Here is a 25787-nt window from a genome sequence, read left to right on the forward strand (position 1 = left end):
TGGGCAGTGTAGACACGCTTTATCGCCGTGGAAGAGCTCTCCCAGCGATTTAAAAAAAAAAAAATCCAGCCCAAATGAGCGGTGGTAGCTTTATCACCGGAAACACGGCTCCCAGCAATAAAGCGCGGTCTATACTGGCGCTTTTCAGCGCTGAAACTTTTGTCGTTCAGGGGGGTGTTTTTTCACACCCCTGGATGACAGAAGTTTTAGCGCTGAAAGTGGCAGTGTAGACACAGCCCTAGTGTTACCGCACAAATGAAAGACAAGTTTTAAATTTTATATCATGTTTGCCTGTGCATTGAAGACAATAGAAATGTGCATGTACATCTCAAGCCAGAGTTTAGTCCTGTCTGTACATATTTTTATAGATTTAGGTTCAAATGATTAGAAAAGATTCTTATCAATGTTAACTCACACTGAAAAAAATTAGCTTGCTGACAATGTAGCAAGCATGCCTATTTTGACAAACAGCTCAACAGCTTGAAACTAACAAACTTCTTGGATAATATATCTTTTTGTGAAAATACAGTTTATTGGGAAAGAGAGATCCATCATTTGTGCACACAGATAATTTAGTCAAGCAAAGCCATTTGCACATATGAACGGCATGCAAGTGTTTATGCAAATCCTGCCAATTGCATGTATTTCTGCACACTAGCACTTGTACATGTAAGTGTCAGGGCTGTCAGGTCTAGTGGTTAGCCTAGAGTAGCAGCTGGGTCCCCCCACTTGCCAGGGTTCAGAACCAGGAGCTGAGTTGGTAATTGAGAGTCTGATACCAGGAATCAGACTGAGTCAGGAAACCAGGAGATCAGGATCAGGATATATGTCAAAGATCAGGAACCAAGAGTCAGATACCAGGAGTCAGGTCAGAGACAGGAGTAGGTAGCATTGGATGAGCAGGTCAAATCAGGGTAGAGCCCAGACAATTTCCTGCTCCTCCTTCAGGCTAAAGTAGGGGGAGCAGTCGAATCAGGCACTTCAATGTTCCACCAGTCAGGGCCCCAGGGGTGGAGGTGTCTACTGAAGCTGGGCTTCATGGAGTCTCAGTTCTAGTTGATGCCAGTAAGCTGTCCAGTGGATGGGTGAAGTGTGGTGACCTCCAGGAACCCTGCAGCCCTGATTTGGGAGCTGTAGGTCATGACAAAGTGATTTTGTGTACATGCTAAAGCAGTGGTGGTCAACCCTTTTTTTTAGGGGTCCACGAATAAAAAAAAAAAAAAAATCTCAAATGGAAGTGCCAACCCCTTTGGAAATCTTAGCCATAGTCTGTGGACCCCCAGGAGTCTGCAGACCACAGGTTGAAAACTGCTGTGCTAAAGTGAAGGTCAGGTTGAAACTCCTTTAAAAATGTGGCCATAAATGTATGCATACTGTACACTGGGATTTGATATGTTTCTTATGCAGCAAGTTTGCTATTCAGGGCACATGTGGATTTTGGAAATTTGTGCAGTTGTAACTACATTGATGCAGGTACATTGGTGCCAACCCCAATGTAGACACACCACACCAGTGCGAAACAGGATTTGCACAGGTGTCACTTACTCTAGTAATTTATGAGGGCATATTACACCATCAGTGCAAAAACCTCACTATAGGCAGGGCCTAAGTCTCATATGTTTCTCTAACAGAGTAAGGTCCCAGTTCTGTAAGGTGCTGAGCACCTCCATGGGAGTTGAGGAAGCTCAGTACCTCACAAGAAGCCATTCAGCATTGCCAGCTCTTATGATGTTTGCTTCAGCTCTTCCTAACAAGCCCCAGCCGTAGTCATGCAATGATATGAGAATCTCAGTTCTCATATAAATAAAACCGAAGTTTCTAGCCCTCATGGTTGAGGAAAAACGCTGGAAAATGTAAACCCTAAAGGCTCAAAAACCCAAAGGCAAATAACCCCCCTTCCCCTAAAATTTATTAATTTTTAACAAACTCATGATTTTTAAACCAATTTGATTTTGGGGGGCTGAGTCTTGAACGTTGGGATTGATAATACAGACACCTTGAAGGATCAAGGTCTACAAATGGAAATTTAGTACAACACAGGAATACTGGAAAGCCATACTTATTGTCTAATAATCAGATTTAAAGTATATAATATACAAAAGGACTTTTTCATGTAAATGTTCCTTAATTCCATATATATTAAGCTTGTGTGAAATCCTGGTTTCATTAACGTCAATGGCAAAACTCCCATTGATTTCAGTGGACCTGGAGTTCACTCCTGGCATTCATATAGAAGTGATGTCTGAAGTGAGTGAGGGAAGATATATGAAAATTGGTATTATTACATGCACAGTTTCTTGTTATGGTGTATGTTTATTTGCTTATAGTATATAATACATATGCAAAATATTATATACAACATATTATATAGTTATATTCTATTGCATGTGTAAATATATATTAGTAATATAAAATTCAACAATATGATTTATTTAATCTGGAAAGATAAATAATTACAAAATGCTACAACTGATAAGCCTGTTCCTGGGGAAGAAGGAAATCGGATGGGATTTGTTTGTAGTTAAAAAATAAAACAGAACAAAAATCTTTAGACTTGATACGTGTGTAACTTTTTCTCTCCAGATTTTTATGCCTTGTCCACCCAGTCCTGTGTACATTAGCAGCAGACACCAGTAGACAGGAGTGAATGGGCACTCACCGCCAGAGTTGTTCCTGTAGATTAGTATTTAACGATGATTTCACTGAATCCTCTTATTGTGAATTGCCCCCATTTCAGCTGAAGAAACTTGTAACCCTAACAGTGCTGGAAAGAGTATGTTTGTCACTAACTGTTATTGACATCATGCTAGAGACACAGATTGGACATGGGTCCAGGTGTTGGCCTGTAAACAGAGTTTGAAATTAATATCTGATAAATATTTGGGGGGGGGGGTGAGAAGGGTATAATATTTACCATCAGGATTTTTCAGTCTAGTTCTCTATTCTCTCTGATCATAAAATAGGTTATAAACATAAATGCAGAACTTGATGTAATTTTTTTTGCCATAAACTGGAAAATAACTTGTTGGAAGATGACTCATTAAATATACAGAGTATTAAAAATAGGTTAGTTAATTTAATCCCCCTCTAATTTAGAAACTAATTAAGGGACAGAGCCTGCAAATTCTTACTGATAGATTCATAGATTCTAAGGCCAGAAGGCACTACTGTGATCATCTAGTCTGACCTCCTGTGTAACATAGGTTAGAACTTCTCCAAAATAATTCCTAGAGCAGATGTTTCAGAAGAATATCCAATCATAGGAGTAATCTTTACCACGTGAGTGGTCACCTTAAAGCCAACCAGACTACTCACGTGGATAAAGATAAGATATTCATATGTGGGCAGATTGATAGCCCTACTTGTATTGAGTAGCACCTTAATTCATAAGTAGTCAGACTGAAATCAGTGGGGCCGCTCATGGAATAAGATACTACTCTGCATCAGTCAGGGATGTGAATATCAGGATATAAGATTTAGCTAGATTTGTCAGTTGACTTCTCTGACTTCACCATTTCTGGCAGAAAAATCAGCTACAAAATAAACCTAAAGCAAAATAAAGTCCTTAATAACTGTCTGGATGGGATGTGTATGAGAATAACATTTCTTTTCTCTAATAAAAAGTAATTGTGGGGTGGGAAAGAGACTGTGTCTCAGTTATGTTGTGAAGGCAGAGAGAGCCTAATTCTTTCTCACAAGCAGTTTTACTGCAGCGCAGAGCTATTAGATCTGTCTCCTAATTGGCTTCAGTTGCATTACTCCAGACTTACACGGATGTAAAAGGAAAAAATCAGGCCCAGAATCTCTAAAAATCCCACAGAAATTACAGTTCATTTCAAATATTTATAAATCTCTATATGCATGCAAAATTATGAACCTGGCTTAAATAACTTCCTGAACTTTACATATATATTTCATTTTTAAGAGCCTCTGACAGAGACTACTGTGACTGTCATTTCAGAAATGAATTTACACAACTCTGTAAATTGGCTTCCCATAAGTCTCTGAGGCCAGCCCAACTAATAAATGAAATTTTTAAAAAATCTCACATGCTATTAAAAACTGTCTCTTGAAATGCCCCAAGGAATCTTGAATTGAAAAAGAACTACCTTCTACATTAAGACCAGCACTAATGTTCCCAATCTCATTGCACGATTCTGCCCCTCAGGGTACAAGTAACTCTCATTGACTTCAGTGGAAGGCAGATACTCATATACTGTGGGGAAAGAAAGGAGCCTCTGCTGACTGGGAAAAGACAAATTCAAACAAATGGAGAAAATTGGAAACTATTTCCCTTTGCAAAAAATGTATTACTGTTTGCTACTTTCTCCCTCCTCCCCCCACTTTTTGTTTTAAATTTGATCGCATTCAAACAGAATTTATTAAAAATGGGGGGGAAATGGAAGCAATCATTGATGTTGCAAAAGACAGGGAGAAAAATTTGTGATACTCAACTGGTATAATCTTTGGGCCTGATCCTGCTCCATGCCAATGGCGGTTTTGTCATGAATCTCAGGATCAAGGACCTGAGTTTTAGTCTTCCGATTTTAGAACTTAAAGCTTTTGTCCCTAAAATCTTATCTCTGTTTAGTTTTTATAACCTGTTTGGGGGGAGGAGGGGCGGGGAAGTATTCCTCATTCTAAATATCCAGTAGTTTGGGTTTTTTCAAATGTACCAATCCATCAGGAAGATATTTTGAAAGAAAAAGGCTGCAGTAGAGAAACTGTAAATTACATATTGGGAAAAACTTTACAGCTGTAAGGCATTGTTTTTTAAATGCACCCTTTTTAGAGACTAAAGATTATAAAATGGATTTCTGTCTGTGGTGCAGTTTTATGGACTTTCCCCCTTTTTATTCACATTGCATTAAACATGCCCAGATGGAATTAAACTTCATCCTGAGATCTTGATCATAATTGGCCAGGAAAAACAGTTTGGTTAAGACTGACACCTTATTAATGGGCATTAAGTGATAGGTCTCAATGATTTAAACATGTGCAGGGCTCTGACCTTGCATACTTAACATCTGATATTTTAAAGAGGCTGTCAGGTTGATGGGATTTTAAATATCAGGTGGATCTCTTCTGCTCCTGATTTGTCTTGCTGAATAAATACAGTAGAACCTCGGAGTTACAAACACCTCAGGAATGGAGGTTGTTCGTAACTCTGAAATGTTCGTAACTCTGAACAAACATGGTTGTTCTTTCAAAAGTTTACAACTGAACATTGACTTAATACAGCACTGAAACTTTACTAATCAAAAGAAAAATGCTGCTTTCCCTTTATTTTTTTTTAGTAGTTTACATTTAACACATGACTGTACTGTTTGCCCCGCCCCACCCCCTTTTTTTTGTCTCGGCTGCTGCCTGATTGCATACTTCCGGTTCCAAATGAGGTGTATGGTTGACTGGTCAGTTTGTAACTCTGGTGTTCATAACTCTGAGATTCTATCGTATTGGAAAATCAAAGCGGCCCAGCTTGCCTCTGCCTAGCATTACTGAAGCAGAGGCCTGGGCAAGGGTATTTATTATTAAAAATCATGTACATAGCGCTGTCTATTTGCAATGTGCTTTCTAAACAGTGTAAAACATAGTGTCTGATTTGAAGAGTTTGCAATCTAAAGGATTAGTACTAGGAAAATCCAAGTCTCAATGATTTCTTCCATGAGTAATGAAAATGTGAGTAAGGCTTTGTAGAACTGGGCCCTAAGATACCCAAAAAGAAAGAAATGCAAGACATAGGTCAACTGTTCAGGGAAGGGAGTGTGATGAGAGATTGCTGAAGAAAAGTTGGAAGAAAGGATTCCTGGAACAAGTAGGTTTTAAGGAGGGATTTGAAAAAGGAGGGGGGGTCTTGATGGATGCGGTGGTAAACTGTGTCGACTTTGAGGGACAGTATATAGGAAGCACAAAAACAGGAGTGAAAAAGAGATATAGGGAGTGATAAAGTGAATTGATTGGGAGAAGAATAGGGAGCAAAGGCAGGAATAGAAAGGAATGAGAGCAGGGAACAAGATTGTGTAAGGTCTTGACAGAGAGGACTAGGAATTTCAATTTGATCCAGTAAGAGGCAAAGTAAGCAAACAGATTCAAGGAATAAAGTGTGTGATGGAGGGAGAGCAGAGGGGGAGAAATTTGACTTCAGCCGTTACAAAGGGAGAGGAGAGGTTTCAGCAGTCAAGGTGTGGACCATACAGTGGGGCAGTGTGGCTAGTGAGGATAGGATGGATTTTGATGACACTACAGGAAGGACAGGGCTTAGAGAGTGGCTATGTAGGAAGAGGAGAGAGAAGAGCTGAAGATGACACCAAGATTGTGAGCCTGAGAGATGGGAAGGAGAAGGGGAACTGTTAATAGCGATAGAGAAGATAGGTAGAGGAGAGGAATCAGGAGGAAAGATAAGAAATTCATTTTTGGTGGGGGTTGATGGCAGTGGAACATTCAGTACAAGATACTTGAAGATATAACACTGGATGATAGACGAGGAGTCATTGGTAAAGAGACAAATTTGGCAATTAGATTTGAGAGACGGCAGATGAAGCCATGGGAGTGAGTGAGATCACCAAGAGAAGAGTATGCAGAATAAAAAATGATGGAACTGAGGACAGAAACCTGATGGATACAGACATTTGGGGAAGAGGGAAGAATGAGGATCCACTGAAGATGCAGAAAGACCCATCAGGAAGATAGGAGGAGATGCAGTAGACCTAGCACAGAAACTTATAAGCCAACAGCATAGAGAAAGCTTAAGAAGAGAGAACAATAAACTGTGTTGATGATAAATAAATGTTTAGACTTAGCCATGAGAAGATTGCTAATAAGTTTGGTCAGAGCAATTCTAAAAGAGTGGAGAGGAGAGAAGCCAAAATCTACAAATAGCAACACAACTGCTAAAATACTTATTCTTTTAAGATTTGTTTTAAATGATATTTAAAAGGACTTAAACCATAATAGCCATAAACCACATGTGATTGCTAATTTTGAAGTAGTTACAATATTCCATGGAAAATGTGAATTTTAAGAAGAAAAATGTATCAGGAAGTTTAAATAATAATTTTAATAGAAATATTTGGGGGTGACCTGTATACAAATAGCAATTAAACAACTTGGAGTATGACAGCAAGTAAGCATATCTAAGCAATAATTATTTAGGACCCAATTCTGCCTCACTTACTCAAATTGAGTAGTAGCTTATTTTGAGAGAATATTATTCTTATTCAATGGGGCTACTCCCAGAGTAAGATACTTTTCAATGTGAGTGAGAGCAGAATTGGGTCTTCAATATTTAATGATAATTTAAAAAATTCTCCCTGTAACTGTCCTATGAATTGTCTTACTTCCTTCTATGTTGCCCTTACGTTGTATACTGTATATTATGCCTGGTGTATTTTTTAGTATCTTGTCTGTTGTATCCAGTATGTGTTTAATAAATCCGTCACTATCTGTAGTAAATTTGTTGTTTTAAATTAGCATGCATTTGATATCTGCTATATAGTCTGCAATTTTTGTTCATGTATTCCGTAACCTAATAAAATGTTGTGACTAAGTAATAATCCTAGCATTCTGTCCGACTTTTCATCCAAGATTCTCAAAGCACCTTACAACCATTAGCAGCCAGATTCTGCCACCACTAACACTCATTGAGCAGCACCTTAATTCACAAGTAGCTTTTTCAATTAAACTACTCCGAGTGAATTACTGTAATATCGAATATCAGGGTAGCAGCATCTGGCCGTAAATACTTAACTGTCATAATACCCCTGTGAGGTAGAAATTATTATCCACATTTTACAACTGAGGAAACTGAGGTCCCAGTTCAGCAAAGCACTTACAAGTTTAAAGTCCCATTGACATCAAAGGGAGTTAAGCAAGTGCTGAAATGCTTTACTGAATCAGGGCTTGAAGTTCAGGAACAGAGAGTAGCAGATCAGTAGCGGACCTGGGAAGTGAGCAGTAGCTCACCAAAGCTTATGCTCAAATAAATTTGTTAGTCTCTAATATGCCACAAGTACTCCTTTTTGCGGATACAGACTAACAGGGCTGCTACTCTGAGACCTGGGAAAAGAACCCAGAATACTTTGTTCCCTGAGGCATTTACTACTGGATTGCTTGACATATGTAAATCTGTACAAATATTAATACTCATTAGGACATTATCTATAGTACCTGAACTATCACAGCAGGCAATGATTAGTCACTGAGTATTGATTAGGTCCCCATGGACAGAGAATGGAGCCTTGAGTGATGAAGAAGCCAGAGGTAACATATAGGACTTGAATCTTTGCGTGCACCAGTGTTTTAAAATGGAGTAGAGCAGCTCCAATCTCATGTTTGTAACTGGGAGCCATGGAATGCACAGGGCAGGGAGAAGGGCAATAAATGGGCTTGCTCCCTCCTAGCACTGGGGACTGGAAAGGCCTGAGTTAGTCCATGTCTACACTAGTACTTATGTTGGCAAAACTTTTGTGTCTGAGGTATGGGGGGGAAATGGTCACATCCCAAGTGACGTACATTTTGCCAGCATAAGCACGTGTGTGCCCAACGCTATGTCCGTGGGAGATGCCCCGTGAGCGGCTTTTAGTGTGTGGAGGGGAGAGCTCTCCCCCCACCCCGACAACAGGCGGCTACACCAGCACTCTTCCAGCGGCACGGGTAGGGGGCTGCCCCTGTAAGCTTAAGGACTTGGGGCACCTGGGAGACCAACACCTTTATTTGCGCAGAAGCTTCCCTGAGCGACAGCTCCCTTCGCAGCCCGCTCCCTGCAGGGGCGAGGGGACCGCGCCAGCCGGCTGCACAGCGGGGAGGGAGGCCGAGGGACAGAGCCAGACATCTCCCCCTCCCCCACAGCAGGCCGGTCTGCGTGAGCCGGAGCAACCCCCCGCCTGGGCCGGGGCCGGGGGCGTGGAGGCTCCTTTCCGGAGGTGCCCACGTGTGCCCAGGCGGGAGGAGGAGGAGGAGGAGGAGGAGCGGGGGGAGCTGACGGGAGGGGATGGGGGAGAAAGCTGGCGGGGTGGGTCTGAGCGAGGCATGAGATGGGGGAGGGGAGAAGGGCTGAGGCCGGAAAGGGGGGGGCAGGGGGAGGCACGGGGCAGGCGGGGGAGCAGGGGACACGGGGAGGGAGAGCATGAGGGAGGGGAGGGGCGGGGCCTGCGAGGGGAGCGGCTTCCCTCCTCCCTGTTGTTTGTTAATGGGCGGGACCAGGCAGCCCTGCCGCCTGCCCCGTTCGCTGGGGAGGAGAGTCCATTGAACGTGGCGAGAGGGGGGAGTGACGGGCTGCGCGGCGTGGTTGAACGCAGGCGCTCGGCCCTGGTTCCGGGAGAGCCCGTGCCCGGAGGCGCAGCCAGCGGAGTCCGTGGCAGTCGGGGACGCTGATCGGACCGCTCGGCTTAGTCTCCCCCCGGGTCCCGGCGGGGGATGGTGCCTTCCGCAGCGCGCGCCTTGCTCCCGCGGTTCGGCTGCTCTGACGGGGGAGGGGACGTGAGCGCCAGGCTGGTCCCAGGGAGCGCGGGCCGCGGCTCCGCACGGACTGGACCATGTCGGCGGGCGGGGAGGAGCTCAAAGTGCCCGAGGAGATGTTCAAAGATGTCAAGTTCTTCGCTGTGGGAGACATCGACCCCAAGGTACCGAGTCACCCCCCCCTCCCCCGCTGGGCACTGTGGGTTCTTCCACCGCTTCTCCGCGCGGCTCGCGCCGGTGACAGCCGTGGGAGCTCGCGCCGCTTTAAAGCTCGCGCCGCGCAAAGGTGGGGCGGTGGGGAGGGACTCGCGCCCTCTCTGAGGGGGGTGCGGGCGAATGGGCTGCAGCCTCTGTCGACCCCGCGCGCCGTAGAACCGGCCGGCCGCCCCCCGGTGCGCAGGCCCCACAGCAGCCTGCGCCGAGCTGCCGGGACGGGGCTGGGGAGAGGGATTTCCTGCGGAACAGAGGCGGGCCGGGAGCCTGCTGTTGCTGCCCCGGGCCGAGCCAGTGCCCCAGGCCGCTGGGGCAGCGCTGACCCCGGCCCCCTCCGACGGCGGCAGCCCCCTCTCTGGGCGAGCCTGTGGGCACGGCCCCTTCTACCACCCCCCTCGACAGCCCCCCACCGTCCTCCGGGCCAACCCGCGGATACAGACTCCCGCACAGCCCTCCCTTCCCTGGGGCCAGCCTGTAGCGCCCCCCCCCCCCCGACAGCCGCCTCCTTCCCCTCTGCCCCTCCCCAGGCCAGCCCGTGGGCACTGACCCCGCTGCCAGGCAGCCTCCCCCTTGCCCATCACCAGGCGGCCAATACAGATCCCACTGGCAGGCCCCTTCTCCCCATGCCCAGTTCCAGGTGACAGCCACTGGCAGTCTCTCTCTCCCTGTATGCTTGGTGCCAGCCTGCAGGCACTGACCCCATTGACAGACCCTTCCGACCAGCTCCGAGCCATGGGCACTGACTGCTCCCTCTCGTCCATGCCCAACTCCAGGTTGCAGGGATTGACCCCATTGACATACCCCCTTCACACACACACCCCATACCAAATTCCAAGCTATGGGCACTGACTCCACTGATAATTCCTCCCCGCAGCACCCGACCATGGGCACTGACCCCAGTGGCAACTCTCTCCCCAGCTCCAGAGCATACTGGTCATGTTGGCTTTTATGCAGAAAGTTAGCTTGTGGGGGATGGAGAACATACAGAGAACCTTGTCATTGTGTTCTTGGATTGAAAATGAATACCCTTTAACATGTGTGGGCTAGGCGTGTGAGCAGCCTACTTAGTTACTATATTTGCACATAACTTTGTTAAAGCAGGCAGTTATTACTTTTTTGCATGTGAAAAATGTGATTTGGGGGCTTTTTAGGACTTGTTATAGTTTCATATGATAAACTTGAAACATTCATCTCTGTAAGTATTAGAATTGTATAAAAAAACCTATCATAACTAACTGCTGGAGTTGATTAAAAGAACTTTTCTCTACTTTTTAAAGTAAATCAGAATATTCTTGCAGTCTAACTTCTTCACAAAGTTTTGGCTGATTGTCAGTAAGTAGCACACAAGGCCCCAATCAGACCATTCTAAGAAATCACAAACATTCCACGAGTGAAAATAAAACAGAACTTGAAGTACCACCTGCAGGGATACATGCGGAGGGATGGAGGGAGCAGGTGGTGTTGTCAGGGCAGGAGGTTTCTAAATGGTAGGGTGCACTTGTGTCAGAGACAAAATAAAAAATGGCAGAGTTTTCAGAGACAATTTACCTAGATTTGTTCTGTTTTTGTAGTTATAATACTATTAAACACACACACCAAAAAATGTTTTTATTATTAAAGTAGCAAAGTAAAGCACCCAAAAGGTAGGAAATGCCAGAATTAATGTTGCCTGTGCAACCTAAATTCAGCTCCCTTATGCATATGCATTATGAAAAGCTTTTAATTATGTGATCAGGTATTATTTTTCCCATAAGACCCCTGCCTCATTCCTTGCAAGTATGGATGTTGCTTACTTAATAAGCAGCTAGCTATTCAGTATTTTGTTTTATCCTCATTGTTCAATGTGTGTGGCCTTGTTTACTGCACACTATTCAAACTCTGCTGTGGAGACAGAATTATTAATTTTCTCAAGGGTATTTCTGTGGTGCCCCTCACTGTAGTATTAAAGTGCTTCACAAACATATATTAATTAAATCTTCACAATGCTGCTGTGAGGTGAGGGGACGGTATTATCCCCATTTTACTAAGCAGTCTTAATTTTGTTTTTTCCTAACTTTTGAGTGCTTGACCTGGCAATGTTAATAGTGGTATTTCAATATAGCTTTTTATGTGTAACTTTCTAGGTTTTTAAAAAACTAAAACAGAAATTCTAACATGTGGTATTATATTGACACCCACAGTGGTCATCAGCAGGGTTGGAATCTTTAGATCCCGTGAAGAGATCTCTGCTATTGTTGGAACAGACCTCCATTATGGAGTAACTAATAGCAGTAGTAGTTTGTCATCCTCTGTGTGGACCAGCACATTTGCCAGTTGGTTTCATAGATATTTGCTGACAACAGAGGGATAGTTAGCCTCAGCAATCATAAGTTCTAGTCCAGCCTGTGGAGTGGAATGTACCCTACTAGGCACAGACTCTTTGGCAATTCGTCCCAAGCATTAGCCCTTCTACCCTGTCCCTCTTTCAGTCTTGTCTCTTTCCCACACCTACTTCCTTGTCCCATTCCCACTGTTCTTACCCTTTCAGTCCCAATCTGCCCTTTTCAGGATTCTCATCACAGTCTCTCCCCATTCCCACACCCAGTCCCCATTCACCTCTTCCAGCTCCTCATCTGATCTGTGTCTCCCATCTTCCCACTCCTGCCCCCTGCTCCTTGTCCCAATCTCTTTGCCCAGCCAATCCTAATTCTCCCCTCACATCATAGCTCCTTGTCAGATTTGTCTCCTCGCCCCATCCCTGTACACACTGGTCCTACTCTGCTCTCAGCTGTCCAATCTCAGTGAATCCCCTGTTTCTACCAGCAATGTGGCTCTCTGTCCCAGTCCTCCTCCAACATATCCCTTACCAGCTCTCCACCCCAGTTTGCTTGCCCAACCAGCCTTCTCTTCCCCTCCAGCTCCCAGTCTCAGCAGACTGCTCCAAAGCATCGGGACACTAGAGCGGTTCAAATAAAAGGTTGCCAGCATTTTTTAACATGGACAAAACATTGTATTAGTTTCTAGTCTGGTTCTCGTAAACGACTGAATTGTTTTGGGGCCATTGCTGTTCAACATTCATAAACAATCTGGAAAAGGGGATAAAAGGTGAGATGGCAAAGTTTTCAGATGATGCAAAATTACTCAAGATAGTTAAGTCCAGTGGTTCTCAAATTGTGGATTGGGACCCCAAAGTGGGTCACGACCCCATTTTAGTGGGGGCGCCAGGGCTGGCTTAGACTTGCTGGGACCCAGGACCAAAGCTCAGGCTTCAGTCCCCCCTCCTGGATAGTAATTTTTATTGTCCAAAGGTGGTCACGGTGTCATGAAGTTTGAGAACCCCGATTAAGTCAAAGCACACTGAAGAGTTACAAAGGGATCTCACAAAACTGCGTGACTGGGCAACAAAATGGCAGATGAATTTCATTGGTGATAAATGCGAAGTAATGCATATTGGAAAATATCCCAACTACACATACAAAATGATGGGGTCTAAATTAACTATTACCACTCAAGAAAGAGATCTTGGAGTCATTGTGGATAGTTCTCTGAAAACATCCACTCACTGTGCCAAGGTAGCCAGAAAAGCTAACAATGTTAGGAGCCATTAGGGCAGGGATAGATAATAAGACAAAATATTGTAGTGCCCCTATATATATCCATGGTACACCCACACCTTGAATACAGCATGCAGTTCTGTTCACCCTGTCTCAAAAAAGGTATATTAGAAATGGAAAAGGTACAGAGAAAGCCAACAAAAATGATTAGGGGTATGGAACAGCTCCCATATGAGGAGAGATGGAAAAAACTGGGACTGTTCAGTTTGAAAAAGAGATTAATAAGGGGGGATAGGATAGAGGTCTCTAAAATCATGAACGGTGTGGAGAAATTGTGTACAGGGAGGAGTTATTTAACCCTTCACAGAGCAGAAGAATTAGGGGTCACCCAATTAATAGGTAGCAGGTTTAAAACATACATAAGAAAGTACTACTTTCACATGATGCACAGTCTGCCTGTGGAACTCATTACCGGGGATGTTCGTGAAGGCCAGAAGTATAACTGGGCTCAAAAAAGAATTGTCAAGTTCATGTAGGATCGTTCCAACAGTGATTATAAACCAAGATGATCAGGGATGCAACCCCACGCCCTGGGTGTCCCTGTGCTTCTGACTGCCAGATGCTGGAACTGGACAACAGGGCCTGTTCTGTTCATTCCCTTAGAAACATCTGGCAGTGGCTGCTGTCAGAAGACAGGCTACTGGGCTAGATGGACCATTAGTCTGACCCAGTATGGTCATTCTTACGTACTTATGAAATTTTCCAAAATAATTCAGTATAATTCCCCATGTAAAATTTCAGCCAAATGGTTAAAGTTTGGCAAAGTTATAAGCAACTGAAAACAGGGTCTTTTAATGGGCAGTGTGGGGCAAACTTAATATTAGGCAGTGCTACCAGCCTTGCCTACAACATAATTATGATTTCTATAAGAAAATAAGAAGAGAACTAAGTGAAATATTACTTCTCCAACCCCCAAGAGTTGTTAGTGTTGCTACATTAATATTTTTCTCAAACCAAAAATTATCAGATGACCTTTTGATTTGTCTTGCTCTTTGGTTTTTAGGTTATTCAGCTTCTGAAAGCTGGGAAAGCAAAGGAGGTTTCTTATAATGCACTGGCTTCACACATTATTTCGGAAGATGGGGACAATCCCGAGGTTGGAGAATCTCGTGAGGTCTTCGATCTTCCTGTGGTAAAGGTGAGTAACTACTGTATAACACAGTAGAAATGTTAATATAATTGTTTTCCACTGTAATTCATTGTAATTTGGGGTTGTTTGTTTTTTTTAAGTATCATTCATGTTCACCTGATGTGTGAAGAAAATGAGGAAAGGGGTGTCTAACCTGCTCTAAATTTGGTGCCCAACTTGTTTTCTGAATGACAGTTACAGGTTTTCAAAGCTTCATATAACCCTTTTACCAGCACTGTGCTCTTCCCCCCTTTTTTTTGGTTATTAGTTGCCTGTTTGTTCTCATTGTCCTTCCCAATTTTTTTTATCACCTTCGCCTTTCTTCTTCCTCTGTTATCTAGGGTGCTGTGGTCCTAGTCACTTTACAGTTATTTGGCCTGGGAAAGTCTGTCTGCAGTTGCTGGCAATAAAATACTATTATAAAAAGTAGTCTGCATATACATTTCTTCTTCACATGCACATTCAGAGACCTGTTTTTTTTAAAAAGTAAAGCCTAAATAGATTCCATATAAATCTCAGTGTTGCCAGCTTTTGTGATGTTATTGTGAGTCTTTTGGTGCTTTTTCTTAAAGTGCAGGAATCTTGTGAATACACCAGAATCTCACTTTTTTTTTTTTTTTAATGTAAGCTATGTTTCTTGATTTCATGTTTGTGTAAATAAGCTTGAAAATGTGAACCTAATTATTTAAGAGACAGAAAGTCAATATAAAGATCTTAGAATATATTATTTTAAAAATCTCATGGTTTGGGGATGAGAGGTCATGACTCATGATTTTTATTATTATTATTTTTTTTTAATGCTAGAAGTTGGCAATACTGAATTCTGGTGGCTCGTAATATATTGTACAGTAGAACTTCAGAGTTACGCACACCAGAGTTATAAACTGACCAGTCAACCACACACCACATTTGGAATCGGAAGTCTTCAGTCAGGCAGCAGCAGAGACGAAAAAAAAAAAAAAGGCAAATACCGTACTGTGTTAAACATAAAGTACCCCTTGCCCCACAAAAAAAAAAAAAAAAAAGGGAAAGCAGCATTTTTCTGCAAAGTAAAGTTTAAAAGCTGTCTTAAGTCAATGTTCAGTTGTAAACTTTTGAAAAAATAACCATACTGTTTTGTTCAGCGTTAGGAACATTTCAGAGTTACGAACAACCTCCATTCCCAAGGTGTTTGTAACTTTTAGGTTCTACTGTAGTACATGGGTTTGCATGATACTGTAGAAATGCAAGAAAACTAACAGGACATAGTGGAAGTCAAAAATGAAATACCATTAGGAGCAGGTTTCTATTTAAACACAAATCAAACAAGTCCATTTTGGCTCTTCGGTTTAGTAATAGTGATAATAATACTTTACTAATACAGCTCTCTTTACAATGCTTTTCATCTGTGAGATCAGTGGAAGGGGAGTATCATTTCTCCCTATCACATTCTGGGCTGCAATCCAGATCAGTGGGGGGTTGTGTTACCACCTGCCTTCAACATTGGGTGCCTCACTATGCTTTCAGAGTAACAGCCGTGTTAGTCTGTATTCGCAAAAAGAAAAGGAGTACTTGTGGCACCTTAGAGACTAACCAATTTATCTGAGCATAAGCTTTCGTGAGCTACAGCTCACTTCATCGGATGCATACTGTGGAAAGTGTAGAAGATCTTTTTATATACACACAAGGAGGAGGTATTTTTTTATGCTTTGTGTGTATATAAAAAGATCTTCTACACTTTCCACAGTATGCATCCGATGAAGTGAGCTGTAGCTCACGAAAGCTTATGCTCAAATAAATTGGGTAGTCTCTAAGGTGCCACAAGTACTCCTTTTCTTTCCACTATGCTTCGCTGCCGTAGCTCCCAACCTGGGTCCTTAACAAACAGTCAAACAGTATGCAGGTCACACCCTGAGCATCTGTATAGCTGCAGCCTGCCAGCCACGCCCCAGTCACACTCTGGCTTCCACCAGCCTTGGGTACCACTTGGAAGATGACCCCAACCCACTCCCAGTCCCAAAATTTCCCCCAAACGTGTGTTCTTCACTGTCCAGCTGTCTCCTGGACAGTTCAGATGTTAGAGGTCTGTTGCCCCTATAAGGGATCAGTATCCAACAGTTTGCTTTTTAACTGGAGATACCCAAACAGTTCAACTTAAATACAACACTGGATTTAAATAGAGCACTCATTCACCTGCACATCTACCAATGTGTGCCAGCAATGCCCCTCTGCCATGTACATTGGCCAAACCAAACAGTCTCTATGCAAAAGAATAAATGGACAGAAATCTGACATAAGGAATCATATAATTCAAAAACCAGTTGGAGAACACTTCGAATCATAGAATGTCAGGGTTGGAAGGGACCTCAGGAGGTCATCTAGTCCAACCCCCTGCTCAAAGCAGGACCAATCCCCAATTTTTGCCCCAGATCCCAAATGGCCCCCTCAAGGATTGAACTCACAACCCTGGGTTTAGCAGGCCAATGCTCAAACCACTGAGCTATCCCTCCCCCACTTCAGTCTCTCTGGTCACTCAATAACAGACATAAAAGTGGCAATTCTTCAACAACAAAAACTTCAAAAACAGACTCCAATGTGAAGCTGCATAACTGAAATGAATTTGCAAACTGGTTACCATCAGCTTTGGCCTGAATAGAGACAGGGAGTGGTTGGGTCATTACAAAACCTAAACTTAATTTCCTCAATACTAATTTGTCCCTACTGTTACTCACACCTTCTTGTCAACTGTCTGTAATGGGCCACTCTCTTACCACTTCAAAAGTTATTTTTCCTCCCTTGGTATCCTGCTGTTAATTGATTTATCTTGTTAGACTGACCTCACACTTGGTAAAGCAACCCCCCCATCCTTTCATGTATTTGTACCTGCTCCTGTATTTTCCTCTATGCATCCAGTAAAGTGGGTTCTAGCCCACAAAAGCTTATGCCCAAATAAATTTGTTAATCTCTAAGGTGCCACAAGGACTCCTCATTGTTTTTGGTAACTCTGGATTAGTTTTGATCTTTAACTACAAAGAGAGATTTTAAGTGAGTACAAGTATGAGGCATTAAAGTCAGAAATGGTTAAAAGAGAAATAAAGATAAAATGTTTTCTGGTAACTAAAACTTAGCAAACAAGACTTAGTTCGAGGTAAAATCCTTACACATGTTCCCAGCAATGGGGCTGACCAAATTCTCAGGTCAGAACCCTTTCAAATTCCAGAGTCTGGTTCCTTTGTTGTCTTAGGAGAAAGAGAGCGAGAGACAGATATGGAGAGAAAGAAAGTTAGAATACCTGGGTTGTTTTTGACCCTCACTTATAGTCTAAAGAAAAGGAGTACTTGTGGCACCTTAGAGACTAACCAATTTATTTGAGCATAAGCTTTTGTGAGCTACAGCTCACTTCATCGGATGCATACTGTGGAAAGTATAGAAGATCTTTTTATACACACAAAGCATGAAAAAATGGGTGTTTACCACTACAAAAGGTTTTCTCTCCCCCCACCCCACTCTCCTGCTGGTAATAGAGTATCTAAAGTGATCACTCTCCTTACAATGTGTATGATAATCAAGGTGGGCCATTTCCAGCACAAATCCAGGGTTTAACAAGAACCTCTGGTGGGGGGGGGGGGGGTTAGGAAAAAACAAGGGGAAATAGGTTACCTTGCATAATGACTTAGCCACTCCCAGTCTCTATTCAAGCCTAAGTTAATTGTATCCAATTTGCAAATGAATTCCGATTCAACAGTCTCTCACTGGAGTCTGGTTTTGAAGTTTTTTTTGTTGTAATATCGCAACTTTCATGTCTGTAATCGCGTGACCAGAGAGATTGAAGTGTTCTCCGACTGGTTTATGAATGTTATAATTCTTGACATCTGATTTGTGTCCATTTACTCTTTTACGTAGAGACTGTCCAGTTTGACCAGTGTACATGGCAGAGGGGCATTGCTGGCACATGATGACATATATCACATTGGTGGATGTGCAGGTGAACGAGCCTCTGATAGTGTGGCTGATGTGATTAGGCCCTGTGATGGTGTCCCCTGAATAAACACAGTTGGCAATGGGCTTTGTTGCAGGGATAAGTTCCTGGGTTAGTGGTTCTGTTGTGTGGTATGTAGTTGCTGGTGAGTATTTGCTTCAGGTTGGGGGGCTGTCTGTAGGCAAGGACTGGCCTGTCTCCCAAGATTTGTGGGAGTGTTGGGTCATCCTTCAGGATAGGTTGTAGATCCTTAATAATGCGTTGGAGGGGTTTTAGTTGGGGGCTGAAGGTGACGGCTAGTGGCGTTCTGTTATTTTCTTTGTTAGGCCTGTCCTGTAGTAGGTGACTTCTGGGAACTCTTCTGGCTCTATCAATCTGTTTCTTCACTTCCGCAGGTGGGTATTGTAGTTGTAAGAATGCTTGAGAGAGATCTTGTAGGTGTTTGTCTCTGTCTGAGGGGTTGGAGCAAATGCGGTTGTGTCGCAGAGCTTGGCTGTAGACAATGGATCGTGTGGTGTGGTCAGGGTGAAAGCTGGAGGCATGTAGGTAGGAATAGCGGTCAGTAGGTTTCCGGTATAGGGTGGTGTTTATGTGACCATCGTTTATTAGCACTGTAGTGTCCAGGAAGTGGATCTCTTATGTGGACTGGACCAGGCTGAGGTTGAAGGTGGGATGGAAATTGTTGAAATCATGGTGGAATTCCACAAGGGCTTCTTTTCCATGGGTCCAGATGATGAAGATGTCATCAATATAGCTCAAGTAGAGTAGGGGCGTTAGGGAACATCAGCCACACTATCAGAGGCTCATTCACCTGCACATCCACCAATGTGATATATGCCATCATGTGCCAGCAATGCCCCTCTGTCATGTACACTGGTCAAACTGGACAGTCTCTACGTAAAAGAGTAAATGGACACAAATCAGATGTCAAGAATTATAACATTCATAAACCAGTCGGAGAACACTTCAATCTCTCTGGTCACGCGATTACAGACATGAAAGTTGCGATACTACAACAAAAAAACTTCAAAGCCAGACTCCAGTGAGAGACTGTTGAATTGGAATTCATTTGCAAATTGGATACAATTAACTTAGGCTTGAATAGAGACTGGGAGTGGCTAAGTAATTATGCAAGGTAACCTATTTCCCCTTGTTTTTTCCTAAACCCCCCCCCCCTCCCCAGAGGTTCTTGTTAAACCCTGGATTTGTGCTGGAAATGGCCCACCTTGATTATCTTACACATTGTAAGGAGAGTGATCACTTTAGATACTCTATTACCAGCAGGAGAGTGGGGTGGGGGGAGAGAAAACCTTTTGTAGTGGTAAACACCCATTTTTTCATGCTTTGTGTGTATAAAAAGATCTTCTATACTATCCACAGTATGCATCCGATGAAGTGAGCTGTAGCTCACGAAAGCTTATGCTCAAATAAATTGGTTCGTCTCTAAGGTGCCACAAGTACTCCTTTTCTTTTTGCGAGTACAGACTGACACGGCTGTTAGTCTGAAACTTATAGTCTAATCACCCTTTGAAATGCATCTTCTTGAGGGTTACCCCTAGATAAAATTTCTTTTCACTTTGAGGATGGAGACATGGAGTCTCATGGTGAGAGGTTCCATGTTACTTCTTAAAATGCAGATCGATCTGTTCATGCTCCCCGCCAGTGCCAAAGAATGGCCACTTGACCAGTGATTGCCAGTCAGCTTTGATGAAACCTGGCTAGAGGCGTTACCTTGTCCTTTGTCTTTAAGGAACAAGTTTATTCCTCCCAGACTTGTCTGGTAAACACATTTCAGCCATAGTTTCAGCTTATGTTCATAACTTTACCTGTAATGTTGCTACTCACATTTCACCATGATATTATTGACCAGTGAGTTGTTAGATTTCAAATGATGCATCAAAAGGCGTATGTTATACAATGATTATTAAACTAGTGTGTTGGGTGTAAATACAGGGTTGCATTTGGTCACACACCCCATTTCATAGGTGGGGAAACTGGCACAAAATTGTGTGACCTTGAGACACTTCCCTGCCAGTCTCACACACACAGCTGGGAAACAGACCCCAGGTTCCAGATACTTACCCATTCTGGTGCCAAGAGGCAGATTAGGGGTTTGTGGGACCCTAGGCCAGAGCAAGTGGGGGTCCCCTGTTCCCCCTCCACTCCTGCCAGGGAGCTGATGTGGAGAAATCCCCCTCCTACCCAGGGCTCCTGCCCCGCCCAGTACTCCTGCCAGGGACCAGGGTCGGGGCGCCTGGACTTCCCCCGCTCCCCAGCAGGAGTGCCAAGCAGGTTGGGGCACGGGGACACCCATTTTTCTGGGGACCCTCAATTGGCCGGGGCCCCTGGGCACAGATTTCGTTGGCCCAGTGGCTAATCCACCACTGCCGGTCCCCTGTCCATGCTGCTTCTCTAACTTTTATCTTTTCTGGTAACTCAGTGCCCCTGCTTTTGTATACAGTAGATATGGATCTGTTCAGCTGGGGCACTTGCAGACACATTGTATGCTATGGCTGATGGTTTGCATGGAATGCTCTGTGGCTTACTTCTGTATTCACAAACAAGGAGATTGCTGTAAGTCTTAGGTGCAGAGGAGGGGCTTAGAAGCATTAACAGTGCTTTCCACTTCCTAATGGCTTTAATTTAAATAATTTAATTTCATGTAGTAGTACCAACTTCTTGTTAAAACATTTATCAAGTAGAAGGGCAGCACTTCTCAGCTGTTTAATCTGATCTGATAACATCATAGTGTGAGCTTGTAAATCAAGAAGGTTTCAGAGTAGCAGCTGTGTTAGTGTGTATTCGCAAAAAGAAAAGGAGGACTTGTGGCACCTTAGAGACTAACAAATTTATTTGAGCATAAGGTTTCGTGAGCTACAGCTCACTTCATCGGATGCATTTAGTGGAAAATACAGTGGGGAGATTTATATACACAGAGAACATGAAACAATGGGTGTTATCATACACACTGTAAGCCCGTTGCCAACTGTGTCCACATATCTATTCAGGGAACACCATCATAGGGCCTAATCACATCAGCCACGCTATCAGAGGCTCGTTCACCTGCACATCTACCAATGTGATATATGCCATCATGTGCCAGCAATGCCCCTCTGCCATGTACATTGGTCAAACTGGACAGTCTCTACGTAAATGGACACAAATCAGATGTCAAGAATTATAACATTCATAAACCAATCGGAGAACACTTCAATCTCTCTGGTCACTCGATTACAGACCTAAAAGTCGCAATATTACAACAAAAAGACTTCAAAAACAGACTCCAACGAGAGACTGCTGAATTGGAATTAATTTGCAAACTGGATACAATTAATTTAGGCTTGAATAGAGACTGGGAGTGGATGGGTCATTACACAAAGTAAAACTATTTCCCCATGTTTATTTCCCCCCCCCCCCCCCCCGACGTTCTTGTCAAGTCCTGGAAATGGCCCACCTTGATTATCACTACAAAAGGTCGTCTTCCCCCCCCCCCCCCCCCCCCGCTGGTATTAGCTCATCTTAAGTGATCACTCTCCTTACAGTGTGTATGATAACACCCATTGTTTCAGGTTCTCTGTGAACATAAATCTCCCCACTGTATTTTCCACTGAATGCATCCGATGAAGTGAGCTGTAGCTCACGAAAGCTTATGCTCAAATAAATTTGTTAGTCTCTAAGGTGCCACAAATACTCCTTTTCTTTTTTTAAATCAAGAAGATAAGCCTAAGTATGAAGAGAGAGGGAAATCAAAGGGACTAAAAGTAGTTATAGTGTGTGGCTAAAATAGGGAAAAGAAATAGAGAAAATGGAAAAGGTAAAGCTGGAAAAAAGTTTAAGGAAAAACAAAATGAATCTTTGGGACGGGAAAGAGGATTAAATCCTCAAAATAAATACATATTTTGAATTCTTCATATCTTTAAGGGAGTCCAAATATATGGTGTTTAAAGCCGGGGACTGGAAGTCAGGAAACCTGGGTTCTGTTCCAGTCTTTGCTGCTGACTTGCTCTGTGAGCACTAATTTTTTGTGCTTCAGTTTATCTGTGTTTAAAAGCTAGTAATATCACGTGGGCTGTTGTGAGAATTAAGTAAATTGTTTATAAAGCACTTGGTGATCTTAAGATGAAAGGTGTAGAACTGAAGAGTGGTTTTAAAATGAATACAGACAGAAATCAAACTATTGTTTGTATGTGTTGCTGTAGATACTTCACTAAAAATATACTTCATTAATTTTGTCTTGCAGCCTTCCTGGGTGATTTTGTCTGTTCAGTGTGGAGCTCTTCTGCCGTATCCTTCCTATTGAGTTGTTCAAATTGTAACATACGTATGAAAAATATGTAAAAATTAAAGTATATATTTTGCATATTAAATGTTAAAATCTGTTGCAGCAATATGCGCACACTGTTAAAGCCAAAAAATCAGGAAATACAGAAGATAAGGCCCTGATACTGCAAGCATTTACACACGTGGTTAACCTTACTAATGCAGGTGGTCCCACTGTTACTACCTGTGGTAGTAAATGTAAACCACATGCGTACACATTTGCAGTATCAGGGCCAAAATGTCTAATAATAGTGTCATCACAATGCAAATAATAAATAGTAACTCAGCTACACTTCATGTGTCTAGTATTATCTATTCCTGTTCTTTCTGATTAAGAATGTAGCTTTATTTGTGTTTATGCTGTAAAAATGTGCATCAGAAGACACTGTGCAGGTTGGCTGAGTCAGTGTTGCTGTATAACCATAAATTTTCACTTTCTTGACTTTATTTTAATTTTGCAACCTTTTCTGACCTAAGTGTTGTATTTTACAATGTATTGTATTTCCATTTAATAAAAAATGAAGACTGGGGGGCGGGTGGGAGTTGCATGGATGACTTGCAAAGACACCTTCAGCATTATCAGCATTCAGTGGTTTCAGTCAGGCTTTTAAGTTAAACCTTCAGTGAAGGTGAATAAAGTGCCAAGTTCCCCAGCCTTTGGTTCTACTACTGCCTTGAGACAGTTTTCTGCAAGTCTGGGTTAACTCAGTAGCAGCATGTCTCTTTATGTTGTGATGGTTGTATCTTTTGTATAAAGGGGCTAGAATTATTTCTTTTTAATGAAAGTTTTGAATTTGCAGTATATTGGTCCATGGTCCAGATACTCTAAATTGGTTATCCCTTTATTTTTTTAATGCCCTCAATTTGTGGCAGTTGTTTTGCAGTAACTTGGTTTTGTTTCAATGAGCTATGTACAGTATCTCTGCAGCAAGTTTTCCGAGCAGCAGCCCATGAGTAGCTACCCCTATGCATGTCAGATTTGTTGGGGAGAACATGCAGTATTAATGTAACAAAGAGTGATGGGCCTTAATTAGGTATTGCAGAAATGGTTAGCAGATGATTGATTTAGTATGTCCAAGAGTGATTTTTTTTTTTAAAATCACGTTATTTTGCCAAGTTTTAAAAGCTTTGGTCATGGACATACTGGTTTGTGAAGGCTATTAGCAGGGCAAGTTTCAAAGCTGAGCCATTTGAGAATTATTTGGGAAGAAGGGAAAAGCAGTACATTCTTTTAAAATGTGGAAAAGTGGGGATTTTTTTTTCACTTTTTCAGAGTTTACACTTTCAAAACAAATAATTTTACAGCAGAGGCAAAGTATGGAAATTTCAGTCAAATAAGTGAATTTCTAAAGATCTGAACATGTACAAATGGTGGTATAATTTATCTGTAATAATTATTGCCAGGCCTCCCCAAACAGGCAGGCATGGCCTCGCCTACACTCCAACCCCAGACCCATCCTGCCAGTTCCCCTGACTCTGTACCATGGCCCTGGCTCAGGCTGGCGCTGGGGCTGCACTGCCCTCCCAGTGCTCCAGGACTGGGGCTGTGCCACCCGCCCTCCCGGCTCTCCGGGGCGAGGCTTTGGGTGGAAGGGGCAGGACTGGGCACTAGCCTCCCCCAGCCGGGTTGCTGCCCATGTTGCCAGGTGACTTCTTTAATAGCATTCATAACACTGGAGCATGTGGTAGTGCGTTCCCCATGCTATATTACTTCTATGTACTGTTTATTTAAGGTGTAGATTTTTAAAATTTTAGTGTATTTTTCAGTTTGTAGCATTGCCATCCTTAGATGTTGTTTTAGTTGAAGGCTACAGGCTACTTAACGTTTTGGCTTTTTTGCTAAGGCAAAGATTGAATGGACATGGACACTAAGGCCTTGTCTACACTGGGCAGGGAGATCGATCTAAGTTAAGCAACTTCAGCTATGTGAATAGCGTAGCTGAAGTCAATGTACTTACCTCGGGGTCCACACTATGCAGTGTTGACTGGAAACTCTCTCCCGTTGACTCCCCTTGGGCTTCTTGTTCTGGTGGAGTACGGGAGTCAACGGGAGATGGATTTGCCGCCGATGCATCGATCGCTGTATGTTGAACTCTGGTAAGCGTAGACAAGCTCTTACACTTTTTTGCCAATAGGGATGTCCAGAGAAGGATTTATGCAGTGTTGTAGCCAAGTCGGTGCCAGGATAGTAGAGAGACAAGGTGGGTGAAGTAATGTCTTTTATTGGACCAACTGCAGTTCATGAGTGAGACAAGCTTTCAAGCTTACACAGAGCTCTTCTTCAAGTCTGGGAAACTTACTCTGAGTGTCACAGCTAAATACAAGATAGAACAAATTGTTTAGCTTAAGTAGTTACTACATATTTCAAGGGACCATTCAAGTGAAGTGATCAATTAACACCTCTCCAGTCATTGGGAGGAAAGCAGCCTGGTTGGTGAGGGGGTGTTGTTTGTGGGTTATAGAATGTTGTAATAAACCATAAATCCAGGGTCTCTAGTCTGTTCCTGATTTTTAGGGTCTAGCAAAATTATGAATTTAGGTTCCCAGGCTCGTTTTTTGAAAATGTTCTGATAGGTGAGATATAGAGTAATAGCTTTGTGAAAAGGAAGGATTTGCACTTGGCAAGGCAGTGTGGGGAAGCCATGCAGCTCCTGCAGATACAGCACAGTCTTTAGGACATCAATTCAGAATTTTTTTACAATCTCTACATTTAGTAAAATGCAAGCTGTGGAGACACTGGTAACCAGAAAAATACCATGTTATCATTGTAATTTCTGGATGTTGGTGGCCAAATTTTCAGACAGGCCTCTACACTTGTGCATAAGCAGTCTGCATGTGCACAGAGAAACCAGGTAGTTGCCTACCTCACCAGTTTGTGCATGTTTGTCCAGGGATGCAGATTGGGTAATGAAGCAGCCTTCTTGCAAGGGTGAAGTTTGAAGCGTGTTTGAAAATTTGGTCCTAGGAGAGCCTTTATAACAGACAGTGATTCAGGCTGATGCTTTCCTTCTGTGAGAATTGCCTGGCAGATGAGCTCAGACTCTTGTGTTACCTTTTCTTCCCTTTGTACCAGATTCTAAAGGTATAAAAGGATAGAATTCTTTTTGACTGCCAAAGA

General features: G+C 43.0%; 1 protein-coding gene across 2 annotated transcripts in view; it reads left to right on the top strand.

Moving 5' to 3' along the window:
- The first annotated feature begins 9258 nt into the window (after positions 1 to 9258).
- PAXIP1 (PAX interacting protein 1) overlaps positions 9259 to 25787 on the top strand; it is a 92377-nt gene continuing 75848 nt past the window's right edge. For both annotated transcript variants that reach the window (XM_077808383.1, XM_077808384.1), the window contains exons 1-3: positions 9259 to 9620; positions 14266 to 14400; positions 22590 to 22633. In XM_077808383.1, coding sequence (XP_077664509.1) covers positions 9534 to 9620; positions 14266 to 14400; positions 22590 to 22633 — 266 coding nt within the window. In that variant the 5' untranslated portion in view covers positions 9259 to 9533. The remainder of the gene's footprint in view (positions 9621 to 14265; positions 14401 to 22589; positions 22634 to 25787) is intronic.

The sequence above is a fragment of the Eretmochelys imbricata genome, chromosome 2 (genome assembly GCF_965152235.1).
Source record: "Eretmochelys imbricata isolate rEreImb1 chromosome 2, rEreImb1.hap1, whole genome shotgun sequence".
In the NCBI taxonomy this organism is placed as follows: domain Eukaryota; kingdom Metazoa; phylum Chordata; order Testudines; family Cheloniidae; genus Eretmochelys; species Eretmochelys imbricata.